The following is a 13896-nucleotide window of genomic DNA, read 5'->3' as shown; positions in this document are numbered from 1 at the left end:
AGTTTTTGAATGAGTTTTTTCGAGTTTTGATCGTCATTTTTAGGAAAACCGTAAGTCCGATCAGTCTGAAAAGATATAGCAACTCGAGTCAGATCAGTTTGAGTGTCTGAGCCGAATTTGGAGTATGTAGAATTAAAGCTCTAGGAGGAGATCTATTTAGTTTTTTTTAGTCTCTGAAGAATAATAATAATATGTTTAAATAGGATTTCAGTAAGTTGGCTCTCTCAAGCCAACTTAATAAGTATGAGCAATAACAATAGTGATGCCTTGCTTTCAGCAAGCACCACTAACTAGAATGTACATTTCCTGAAGAAAATGTGAAGTGGTGCTTGCAGTGGAAAAACTCGCCACTCGGTTGCTAGGGTGTTGTACATGATTGCATACGAGCCAACAACCATGTCTGTAAGATGTTGTGGAGCTGAAATATGGCTTCTATATGTTGCAATATGGTTGCTAGGGTGTGAATACACAGTTACCATGGTGATATTTACAGACTGTTTTCCAACTGAAACTAATGAGCCAACCCCCATCTCTATACAATATTCTGATGCAGAGATGTAGGTCTTGTAAAATGGTTGCAAGGGTACTCTGTTTGGTTGAGCAAGCACCACTAATAAGTATGAGCAATAACAATAGTGATGCCTTGCTTTCAGCAAGCACCACTAATAATAATAAGAATAATAAGTATGAGCAATAACAATAGTGATGCCTTGCTTTCAGCAAGCACCACTAATAAGAAAAATAATAATAAGTATGCAAGAGAACACTAATGATGCCTTGCCTTTGGCAAGCACCATTAATAATAAGTATGAGCAATAACAATAGTGATGCTTTCAAAAAGCACCACTAATAATAAGTATGAGCAATAACAATAGTGATGCCTTGCTTTCAGCAAGCACCACTAAAAAGAAAAATAATAAGTATGAGCAATAACAATAGTGATGCCTTGCTTTCAGCAAGCACCACTAATAATAAGTATGCAAGAGAACACTAATGATGCCTTGCCTTTGGCAAGCACCATTAATAATAATAATAAGTAGTAAATAATAAGTCCGTTTTGTTCGTTATGTTTCTTTTCTTTTCATTTCTTTATTAAGCTAATTTAGACAAATATTTGGAGCATAAAAAAAAAAATGACGACCAAGCAAGCCAACAGCGAGTAAAACATGTTTGATCAATTTAGCCTCTCAAATCAACGCTAATACTTTACTTAGCTACAATAAAATCCATAGATATAAAACACTTCAAGCATATCACACAGACAGTTAGTTTAATGTTTATTTATTAAACCACAGTGAGTAAAATTTTTTGAAATACTGAGGCAGGCTCAGGCTGCTCGCAACAGCGCTCGCAAATGAAATGAGCAATAGTCAATCTAAACAAATTAAATTAAATAAATCAAAAACAAACTTGCAGGTTATCTTACCTCAAAAATGCACCACAGAACATGGCCATTCTATTTTACAGTAGTTTCCAACAGTTAAACGAAAATAAAGTCCAATCAAACGAAAACCGAAAAACATCAGTAGCTTCCAACAGTTAAACGAAAATAAAGTCCAATCAAACGAAAAGTTAGAACAGTCTCTTACAGAGCATCGCGGAGAAAAAGAATAGCATCCACAGTGGAAGATTTTAACCCAGTCCTCTCTTCTATCACGCGCGATTTTTCTCTTAATATTCTCCATTATTTGCACATGAGGTGAATCGTTGGTTCCGCTGACGGGAAACCACCTGTGCGTGCGTGCGTGCGTGCGTGCGACTGTCATGTCAATCATATGTCAGTGTAATTATAAGATTATGAAAGTTATGAGATTATTAAATGTCTTTCTATGTTTGTTTTTCTATCGTCAACGTCAACTTCTCTTTTTTTTTTTTTAATTAATGTCTAAAAATATAAAAAGATGGAACTCAAAAAAGGCCCGAGGCCCGGCCCGCATGTGAACTATGACGTGAAAATTGGCCCGAAGCCCGGGCTGAAATGCAGGGCTTTACCACTAATAAGTTTAAATAGGATTTCAGTAAGTTGGCTCTCTCAAGCCAACTTAATAATAATAAGTTTAAATACAATATCAGTAAGTTGGCTTTCTCAAGCCAACTTAATAAGTGCTTTTGAAGTAAGGGATCGAATATTCAGCAACCTAAGCTTTATCATTTTCTCATTTGTATTATATTTGTTTTTTATTTGTTGAACATCAATTAAATTGTTACCCTTAGATGGGTTTGGAAGTTTTTTGTATGTCCTAATTTGGGGAACAGACACAGGGCCCTATCTTGCACCCAGCACAATTGACTTTGTACACCGACGCATGTATCATTCCTATTTTGCACCCACGCACAGCGGACTTTTCCCTCCACAGGCGCACATCAGTAAATTAGGTAAATTAGGGAATGAACTTGCACTCCCGGGGGCGGTTCAGCGAAAACAGTGTTCCGGCGCAAACGTTCCCTGATGCTATTTTGCAGGTTTAGAAAACAATCCCACCACTGACCAGGAAAAACCTAGTCTAAAGTGTTATTCAAATGCTATTTTGAGGGCGCATGCTTGGCCATAATGTAGCGTGTGCACAACACGCAGACACTTTGATTCTCTCATCTACACAGAAGCAGCAGTTTTCATTTTTGCAACTCATAGGCTACATTATTACAAGGAAAAATATTAACACACGAGGGAAATCATTGTTGTGTCCATGAAGTTATACTCTGAAATTTTGTCCAGAAAAAGATTAAGAAGATTAAAGGTGCATTAAGCAACTTTTCATGTTAAAAATACCCGTTTTCTAACCCATACATGCTTAAACAATTGCCTGATGGGCTGAATGAGCCCTTCTTTGATCACTGAGATTGTCTCTATAATCCTGTAAAGTAAAATAAATAAGAGGGATTCGGGCCGGAATTTTAGACTGGGCGTGACGTCATGCGCGTTCACGGCACGCTCACATAGCTATGCCTGGCAGGTTTGTGTATTCGCCAGCATTCTCCGTAGAAGATGGATTGTAAGAGACCTGCTTATAGTTCATTTCAAACACCAACGCAAACTCCACGTAAGATAAAAAAAAAGAAAACTTTTGTCCGTGAGCGTGCACACCTCTGGTTGCAGTTTCGCTTGCCGCCAGAGGGGGCATAGTTCTGCAAAAACTCAGAGACTTGCTTAATGCACCTTTAATAAATATTTTTAATAGACTCATTTATAACATTTTTATAAATTTATAAATAGGCATTTTATATATGAAACATTTTGTTAGAACCTCAAGTAAATTACATGTTTGTTTGTTTTTTTTTTGTTTTTTTTTTTGTTGTCTAATGGTTAGAATTATGGGAGAACCGTGATCTCTATTTAAGAAAAGCCAGATGATCAGGAATAGCATTTAGCAAATCATAAATCATTTAGGACATTGTTATATTTTTACTGGAAAACAAGAGAAAAATATTAATAACGGAAATTATTTGCAGTGCATTATCCTTATTTGATTCTTTTGACCTCTTCTTCCTAATCCTGTTTATTTTTTTAAATAACTATTCAATAATCATCCCTTTTTGAACATTTTATGGGCATATTATTCACATATTCTCTCTATTTGTCTCTAAGGAGGACTCTCAGAGGTACTACTCCTGGCACAGTTTTGGTCCTGGTGACAAACATACACAGGAACTGTGGGTGAATCTTGATTCAGTGGATCAAGGACCTGTAAGAGTGCACACTATCCTGTCCAACACACACCGGCAGGCATCGGTGAGACAACCACACATATATTCCTATATTTTTTATGGAAATAAGCACTTGGCTCACATGGGCCAATAAAACTCATCTTATTCTAGCTTGTAATTATGTTGTTACTTGGCATTTTAACTCCCTGCCTACATTTCCTTTTTTTTCTCTCTCTCTCCATCCCCTCCTCTATATTTCGCTTTGCTAGCGGGTGGCACTTACCTTTAACTTCCCTTTCTATGGACACCAAGTGAGGCAAATCACCATAGCAACCGGAGGTATTGTATATAGACCCTGTTCACCCATCTCCTCTATAAGGCAATTTAGAGCATGTCAGACTGGTTTGTGTTTGCCTTAGCCTTAGCAAACAGGCACAACTGAGAAAATGGCACACCACACTTTAAAACTTTTTTGCCAGCCACATACTGTATTTTTACAGCACTAGTACAGTAAACAGCATTTACAGTACTCCACTGTAATTACCAAATACAGTATATACCACATACTTTTACAGCAATAAATTGTATTTTTACAGGGAATACTGCTTTTATTATTACATAATTAAAATATTATACTTTAAGGTTTCACAAGAGTAGTCACAATAGGAAAAAGAAAACAACATTTTCTGGGTCTTAAAACATTTCTTTTGGTTAAAAGCAAAGATCAGAAAATTGCCTTCTGTGAACCTGTTGGCTGATTTTTTTTTTTTTACATAAAATGCAATTTTAACACTTAACAACAAACAGGTAACACTTAGCGCTTAAATAAAGGGATAGTTAACCCAAACATTTAAATTAGCCCATGATTTACTCACCCTCAAGTCATCGACATTCTTCTTTCAGACGAATACAACCGGAGTTATATTAAAAAATGTCCTGGCTCTTCCAAGCTTTATAATGACAGTGAATTGTTTCTGTTTTAAAGTCCATACAAGTGCAAACGAAATACCATTCAAAGTCTGCAAGTTTTCGCAGAAGTGAGGACACCTGTAGGCTTACAGTGTTCTTTTTTTCACAACTTGGCCAGTTTTCTTTGAAGTTGTTGTCCTTTCTTTGTTTTTGATCCACGTTCAGGATTGACGTCAAGAAAGCGTCTAAAAGGCAGAAAAGAAAGAAAAAAAACCAATGAAATATTATGGACTGAGTTTATATATTTTGACAGAGAGAGAGACAGCACAAAAGATGTGTAAATAAAAACCAGATATCGGTTTTAACGACTAGTTTGTTTGGATAAAACTGAACAACATGAAAAAAAAATGCAATGTTGGATGTTGTTTTTTCTGCCCTGGTTAAAATACATCAACTCAATGTGTCTGTTTACATGTGCACTGTCAACTAACTAAACTTTTGGAAGTGGGGTTGCCAGATTTAAAGTTTTATTCTGCAACTTTTAATATCATCCCCTCATCAGGTCCCATCAGAGTATCAGTGGAAAGGCAGCCATAGACTCTCAGTTTATATAGAGCACACATTACCAGAATCCAGCCCAAACCTTTGTGACAGAAATAATTTAACTTTAATTGCAAGCCTTGCAATGTTTATTGCATACATGACTACATGATAATGTTAAACATGACATTTACCAGACTAAAATGCATGTTTGCACCCAAAAATGAAAATTCTGTCATTATTACTCACCCTCAAGACTTTCGTTCATCTTCGGAACACCAATGAAGATATTTTTGATGAAATCTGGGAGGTTTCTGTCCCTCCATTGACATCAATGTCATTGCAACTGTCAAAGCCCAGAAAGGTGGTAAAAACATTGGTAAATAGTACATATAACTACAGTGGTTCAACCTTAATATTATGAAGTGACGAGAATACTTTTTGTGTGCAAAATAACCCCAAAATAACAACATTGTTGAATAATCTCTTCTTTTCCATGTCATTCTCCTACACTGTTGACGTAGTGTAAACAGTGCAGTGCTTATGGGTTCTACATCAGAACGTAGGCTCACTATTGGCTAGCTCCTGGGTCATCACACATGACCAGAGTCGGCCAATAATAAGCCTACGTTCTGACGTAGAACCCAGAAGCGCTGCACTGGCTTGCACCTTGAAATCTATTAAATTTATTAAATCTATGAAATCTATGAAATTTCACCTTGAAATTTTTTTTTATTAGACATTTTTATAAAAGCTGCTTAAATACCCTAATTTTATTAAGGCCTAGACCTGGCTTAAGCTAAGCCCATGGAAACCAGGGCCATATTGTCCATACCAGTAGTCAGCTTAATAAATAAATATATTAATAAATATATATATTAATAAATAAATATTTATATGAATGGCAAATATGCTAATGACTAACCTCTGAACAAACTCAAGGGTGCATGCTGCCTCTTCCTGGTACTGAGAGCTGAAGTTATGAAGAGGCTGTGATCCTTTCCACACACACCTTGACCTTCCAAACGTAATGTCCAGCACTGGTTGCTTAGAGATTGACCTGTAATTGAAAAAAAAAAAAAAGAATTAAAAAATAATATTAATAATTAAAATAACTATTGTGGGTTCCACTGTGGTTCGATGTTGTCTATTCATTGTTCTATTAATTAAATTGATTAGGGTTAGAATGCTTAAACACACTGGAATATTATTTTGCTTGTTTTAAGCATAAACTCACTTAATTTTGACTTATTCTTTCAGAAAACAAGACAATTTTTACATGTCTATTAAATGCTTCTTCATGTAAGAATTTTAAATTTCTGGACTGGAAACAAGAAAAAAAAAAAACACTAATTAAGAAAAACATATTTTGCAGTGGGGTGAGTAAATGATGGCTTTTCATTTTTGGTTAAAACTACCCCTTTAATGTTTACATACCAGGAAATAAGTTGTGGACTTTCTGGCAAATGTAGCCTAGATTGCTGGACATCAGCGTTGCAAATTCCTGAAACAATTTTTAAAAAGGACAGCACAACCATTATCAACAGAACCACAACATAAAACATATTACAGATTAATGAGATTTGTTGAATAATCTCTACTTATCTGCTTGAAGGATAACACCGTCTAACTTCTCTTTGAATTGTGGGAGTAGTTGTAGGACCATGGCATGGCAATCAGGAATTCTACAATTGAAAACAGCATTAGGAACAAGGATTTTCATGTGCTAGCATGACAGCATTTGATAGCATTTTTTTTTTTTACCACATAGATAGACTGTAACTGTAAAAGCACTTACATTAGCACTGGACCGTCATCAGATTACAAAGCCTGAAACGAAAAATATATATATATATATCAAAAGCATGTCATGCAAATAACATGGTAATGTTGCCTATTATGTGAAATGTCGAAGTTAACGTTAACGTTACTTGGTAAACAGAGTAAACCGCGTTCGCAAAATCAAACCAAATAGGCCTACGTGGAAACAATGTAGAAATGCGAACGCAAAAAAATATATATTGGCTTACCGTATCACTCAGTTGGACAATTTTCCATCTTCTCAAACTCTAAATCCCACTTATCGTCACAGGTGCAGGTTAGATTATTCAGATGACAAATTCTTCCATCCGTCTTCATGTAACGTTAATGTCGTCCATTTTCTGCTGCGTCACAGGCAACTTTGAAACCTGAACCGAAGCTCACAAAAGCTTAAAAATTGCTCACAGATACGCAGACACTGTTTATCTTGATAACAGGAATGATTATTCTGTTCAGTTGAATCCCGCTGACAAATCAAGTTTGCCTGTAGTAGCTACTGTCGGCTCGAGTAGTCGCGTCACATTTGAACTGAATTGAGCGCAAAAGAAATCAATCCCACAATGCAATGCCTTTACAGTATGATACTGTATTACGAATTTATCGGGTTGAAAACAGAAATGTGCTGTATATTTACAGCTGTTCTGTAAAAGATACAGCCTAATACTGTATTATGGAAATACAGTACAATTCTGTAGGAAATTCGCTGTAATTTACAGTAAATGTTTATAGTGCAGAGATGTTTCTGTGAGCTCTTTTGTCTCATTCAATACTGATAATTTCTTCCTTCTTGATGTTTAGCTCATTTAACTAAATGGAGGTTACAGGGTTGTTGTTTTTTAACAATTGCTAGGACCCATTTCTCAATATTTGGGTCACTTTTTCCAAACTCTTCACACACTTTTCCTAACCAACTCTTAGCTTGGCACAACAGTTAATTTCACATTCAAAATTCCTCAAAACACTTAACTTAACACTACCAAAGGTTGTCACCCAACAGACACACTTTGCACTAATAAAACAATGACCTAAAAACATTAACAACGTAGAATTACACAGTGTTGTTTTTGTAAAAATTAAAAAAAGCTCTCTACTGTTTAGAATTCACTGCAGTAGCCTATATGTTACGTTACAGTACAAAACGATTCCTACGTTTTTCCCTTTTGTATAGATAGTATTAAAATTCATAAATGATCCAGTTTACCCCACATATACTGGTGTTGTGTTCAATGAATAAGTGACCTAAGTACTGATAAATTGGTCCTACCTATTGTTAAATAATCATAATAATAAATATAGCTGCAAGCAGCAATTATCGGGGCCAAGCAGAATAAGAAGACAAAACATGCCAATATGGTGTCAGACCAACTGCAACAATGAGCAATTAAAGACATTTAAAGAGGATTTTAGGCGAAATGGCTTAAAAATCATAGAAACAGTAATTAAACATATGATTTAATTGATTATCACTTTCGACCAATAGGTGGTGCAGTTACAAAACTGATGTGATGTGGTCAGAGTGAAGTGACAATGACACATACAAAGTTTGGTGTCAGTATGTCAAGGTATTGCAGAGATAAAGCCTGAATATTGCTTTTGGCATCATGCCTCAACTTTGCTGCTGCGCTATACGAAAATGGTTTTGTCTATCGACACGAAATCCATAACTTTTAGTCGGCACAGTCTGGAGATGATACGATTCGATTTTGGTGAAAATCGGACAAACGGTCTAGGAGGAGTTAGAAAAAGTAGGTTTTGAATGAAAATCAAGATGGCGGACAGGAAGTTCGGCCAAATAAGGAAAACTTGGTATCTATGTTCTCGGCGTGACCCAAGGAATCTATTAAGACCAGTGGCAGTTCAATAGGCAGATTTATTCAAAAGTTATTAGCATTTTTAGATATTTTTTCTTATAACTTTTGACCACTAGGTTCGAAACTTCCCACACTCCTTCAGGGCATCGTTCTGATGACCCATACCAAGTTTTGTAACAATCCGTTAATGCGTTCTTAAAATAGAGCATTTTTGCACAAAATTCAAAATGGCCGACATCCAAAATGGCTGATCTGGGAAAATTGGATATCAGTCAACTCGGCATGATGCCCTGAATCTAACGAGACCAATTTTATGATTTTAGGACAAACTGTTCAGAAGATATAAGCAAAAATAGCCATTTTTCATATCTCCGGAACAGTAGGTGGCGCTGCGCCGAAACACAGCATGTAGCCTCAGGTCATGCTTGTGATGACTTGTAACAAGTTTGGTCTGAATACGATAAACCGTTGCGGAGATACAGCCTTATGTCTGTTTTCGCAAGTGCTACGTAAAATTTGTTCGTTGGTTTATCGAAAACGGTTTGACGAATCAACTTGAATAATTTTTTGTCTGCATGGTCTGGAGATGATCTGGTTCAATTTTCGTGAAAATCGGAGATACGGCCTAGGAGGAGTTCGAAAAAGTAGGTTTTTTGGAAAATTCTAAATGGCGGAAAAAAATTGTTTCTAGCCCTTGTGGTTCAAAAGTTATTAGCATAAACATGAGTGCAACTTTGGACAGTTGGTGGCGCTAGAGGAAATGAGTTGGAGACTCCGAATTTGCTATGCTGATAGTTCAGACTGTCCTCTATCAACGTGCCAAATTTCAAAACTTTCCCGCAAGTGTTTCTTTGGGCTGCCATAGACTCCCAGTCGGAAAAATGAAGAATAATAATAAGAACGGGAACGGATACAATAGGTGCCTACACACCTTCGGTGCTTGGCCCCTAATAATAATAATAATGGGCTCTATACCAACCCCTTCCCAAATTAGTCTCAGATATTGTTACAGTACTAAAAACTAAAACTACCAAAACACTTCATGGATGCCTCAAATCAAGTCATTCTTCCATAACACTAGCAAAGGTTGTCACCCAACAAGCACACTTTGCCACAATCGCTGTCTCACATGTTTGGCGTTAGGCACGCTGAGATACCTTTCTTGGATGAGTCATGCACCCACTGTGGGAAGATGACCATCTCGGAGTTGCAGTCAAGACTCCAATACCTCCAAAGAGGTGGAGTCCTCACCCCTCTTTGTTCTCCGCTGCCAGTAGAGCTGCCCGAGGAACGTGCTGGAGCTTGACCATCTCAAAAGTGTGTACCAGTCGTATCCCACAAGGCTCCCCCTGACAAAATGGATGTTGATCGCTGCATCGGAGGGTGAGTCTGAGTTAGACCCGGAGATGATGACTATGCTTGCCCGGGCCGCCAACAGGATCGGACTCGTGTGGAATCAACCATCGTGTCCCGAGCCCTCGAGGTTGGATGATTGTTTTCTTGGGATGGTTCGCGCTGGTTCTCAGCGTCCCGTCCCGGTTCCTTTCTTCCCGGAGATGCATGAGGAACTCACTAGGTCCTGGATGGCACCTTTTACTGCCCGAAACAGACCTAGTGGCTCTTCCTCCCTCACCACCCTTGATGGTGGGGCAGCTAGGGGTTACAAGCAGATTTTCCCAGTGGAAAGGGACATTGCTATGCAACTGTGCCCTAACTCCACCTCACGGGGGAATCCGTGTCTCCCTTCCCGAGCCTGTAAGCACTCGTCTGATCTAACCAGGCTTGTGGAGAAGCTGCCTCCGCTCTGCCATTGTTACAAGTCTATCAGACTAAGGCATTGAAGGACCTGCATGAGGGTGGTCATGATCCAGAAGTTCTACAAGAACTTTGTACAGCAAGATAAACTGTTCCAAATATTCATAATTAATCATAACAAGTTGATTAATTATTGATATTTCCTCTTTGAGCCAATCTGTTACAGCTCAGACTGAATGCAGTCTCAAATGGCAGATCGTCTAATTTAGGGTCCGGAGTGTTGAGTTGGGTTTTTGTGTGGAATTCTGTTTGAGTAATCTCAAAACAGAATTAAACGAGTAATCTCTGCCCAATCTTGTCTCAGATCCTACAGCTTTATGCAAATGAGTTTCAAAGGGGAAAGAAGGGTGGGCCACACTGTGTGTGTTCCCTGTGATGCTAGCAGCAAATCGCAGCACTGTAATGGAGAAGCACCAAATTACAATCTCCTCCTTATCAGAACGAGAATAAAAAGTACCCTTTCAACAGACACTCCTTGTTCTGAGTCTGTCCTCCAAGGATGATACATAACAGATATACCAGAGTCTCAGGCCACTGAGATACACTGATACACTTTTCTAAGACTCTGGTTCGGCCAGAGAGAGGCAACAACAGATTCCATGATCTGAGTCTACAGCTTGTGAGGCAGCAACAGATATAACCACGTTCTGAGCCTCCAGTCTGAGGACAATAAACACTACATTCAGAGTTTTCATCCAGCGAGACAGTAAAGACTACAGCACGTCCCGAGTGTCCATACCAGACAAAAGTGGATTGACCAAGTTCTGAGTGTCTGGTCTAGAGAGGCAGAATAACACAGAGACATTTCCAACAAGGTCAAGCTCCAGAGAGCAAACCTTCACTTCAAGGTACCTTCAGCGACGTGTTCCGATTAAGGACCTTCTGCACCTACTTCAGGGCTTCATCTGCATGTTATTTTAGGACCCTTTGGTGCCCCAGGAGATCAGCATCCCACAGAGCTTTGTGTTCAAGACTGTTGAAACAGATTCCAGCTCCTTTCCCCACTGCATTGTCACCCTGCACAACCAGTGGAAAATGTCAACCCCATTGGACTGCTCACTCGACCATGAGGAACATAAATATCACTTTACCAAACCTCTTTCCAGAGACTTTGGCATTGTTGTATTGTAAGTCTGATATCCACAGAAGACGAAGATGAAGATAAATCCAAGGTTTTTTAAACAAGTACTAACAAAAGAGCCAACAATGCGAGACAGTGTGCTACGAACAAACAATACCGGACCAAGAAGTGAACACAAGGAGGAACTTAAATACACAGTGATGGTAACATGCAGGTGATGGCTGATTGATTGCAGGTTGGAATCATTAGGAATGCTAGGAAATGTTGTGCCGTTGAGGTGTATGACAGTACCTCCCCCTTGGAGGTGGAGACCGGGGATCCACCGACACAAGTCGGTTCTGGGGCATTTTGAGTTATTCACAGATTCTGAAAGTGTAGTCTCCAAACTTTCCAATGATGTGTAACACATGGAAATCTGATAATATTTGGAGAAGTTGTGGCCATTTGAAGGCAGGCACTCAAAAAAGCTCAAAGGGGAGAAAACGGCCTCTAAAGATTGTGAAGTTCTCACCTCTCTCTCCTGCTGGGAGTGACAACAGGGCTCATTTACATCTCATTTAGATAAGCCATAGCCCCTGTAAAGCTCCCCTGTACAGCTGTAAAGCACAGGGGGAGCAAAAAGGTCAGGAAAATAAGCCATCAAAAAAAAAAAAAAAAAGTTTGCAAACAGGTAATATATAAATAAATGTCTCTTAGCATCTACCGATAAAACTGTATAGGCAACTCTTATGTACACTGAATAAAAAATAAGATAAACTCTAGACAATGTTCAAATCAAAAACAGGATGTGCTATGTGATATAGGTTATATATATATTGCTAATGATAAATAATAAGCAATAAACTATGGAAATAGGCATAGGCGTAATTTGATGGATGGGACATGTTCCCACCACTTTTTGCCAGGGTCAATATTGTCCCCACCACTTTTTAAAACATCTCGCAGCACGAATGTACCAATTCTACAAATAAATAAAACATCTCCAGGTAACTGGCAGAGCATTTCGTTCGTTTTTTAAATAAGAGACGATCTAGCGCTGAAATGTGTTTTTTAAATCAAGTGATCAAAGTGCTCGTTGCCGCTGCGATCAGTGGCGCGGATACAGTGTTTTGGCTCGCACACACACAGCACTGTCTTCACTTGGACGCGCGCTTCAATCCGTTGCGTTGCGGATACTCTCTATTTGTTCTGGTGAAACCACAAAACATAATGCAAACATTTGAGTGTCACTGCTTGATATACAACCACTGATGAACATAATCGTTTTGATGAGAGAAAAAAACTCTACGAGAAAAAAAAAAACTATACGAGGGCGGATTCGAACCAAGAACCTCTGACACCATTGGCGAAAGCTCTACCACTAGACCATTAAGATACACATTGGTTAAATAGGCGGATCTATGTATTGGCACTGACAACATGTATTAGGCTACATCTCATTAAACGACAAATTAAACCCCATGTAACCTACTATTTAAATCGATTGCTGGACATCGTAATGTTATTGCCGTCCATCTTCATTGAATTTTGAAATCAGATATAGCCGGCCAGAGCGCTGCATACTAGCCTAAGTAGCCACACTGTTCCCTTGGAGGGCGGGGGCAATAACAAAAGAAACAAAAGCCAGCTTATTCAGTATGGAAATATGCACCGACAATGACACGCCACTACTGCGTGCTAGAATCTCCGAAAAACAAGCCGATTTCAAACTCAAAATGTACGCTTTTAAATATACCAATACTGCTATCTCAAACATGGAGAGGCTTCTTCTTGATCTCAACTAACAGATTCTGCAAAAAAACGAAAATCACCAATTTTGAAAAAAAAACGCTTCTTTCTCATTTTGCTCGAAAGTTTTGCTGCCGACTTGTGTCACTGGTTTCCGTGATGGGTCACATTTATATAGCGCTTTTAACATTGTAGATTGTTCCAAAGCGGCTTTACAGAGATACAAGGATAGTTTAGGTTTAGTTTAGTAAGGATCCACCAACCATGCTGGAGCTGAACACTGGTAGACCCGCGTAGAGCTCACCTCACTGAAGGTGGAATGGTCTAGGGACAGGAACAGGTCTTGGGACAGGAACAGGTTCTGACGTGGCGGCGGCCATCCTGCCTAAGGGCTCAGGCGGTGTGGCGTCGGCGGCCATCGTGGCTGAGGACTCAGGCGGCGAGGCGGCGGCCATCTTTGCCGAGGGCTCAGGTGGTAAAGCGGCATGACCTGATGACATTCGGGCTTGATAGGCATGACGTGAAGAAGCTCAGGCTTGACCAGCC

At 38.8% G+C, this 13896-nt stretch overlaps 1 protein-coding gene across 1 annotated transcript in view; it reads left to right on the top strand.

Moving 5' to 3' along the window:
- plxdc1 (plexin domain containing 1) overlaps positions 1 to 13896 on the top strand; it is a gene marked incomplete at its 3' end in the record, with an annotated part of 661275 nt that overhangs the window by 282929 nt on the left and 364450 nt on the right. Inside the window, exons 3-4 of the mRNA XM_081393609.1 lie at positions 3587 to 3730; positions 3915 to 3984. Of these exons, the coding sequence (XP_081249735.1) occupies positions 3587 to 3730; positions 3915 to 3984 (214 nt within the window). The remainder of the gene's footprint in view (positions 1 to 3586; positions 3731 to 3914; positions 3985 to 13896) is intronic.

This window comes from Scardinius erythrophthalmus, assembly GCF_964197995.2.
Source record: "Scardinius erythrophthalmus genome assembly, chromosome: 18".
Lineage (NCBI taxonomy): Eukaryota > Metazoa > Chordata > Actinopteri > Cypriniformes > Leuciscidae > Scardinius > Scardinius erythrophthalmus.
The sequence above is the reverse complement of the archived record's forward strand: the minus strand, read 5'-3'. Positions and strand labels throughout refer to the sequence as shown.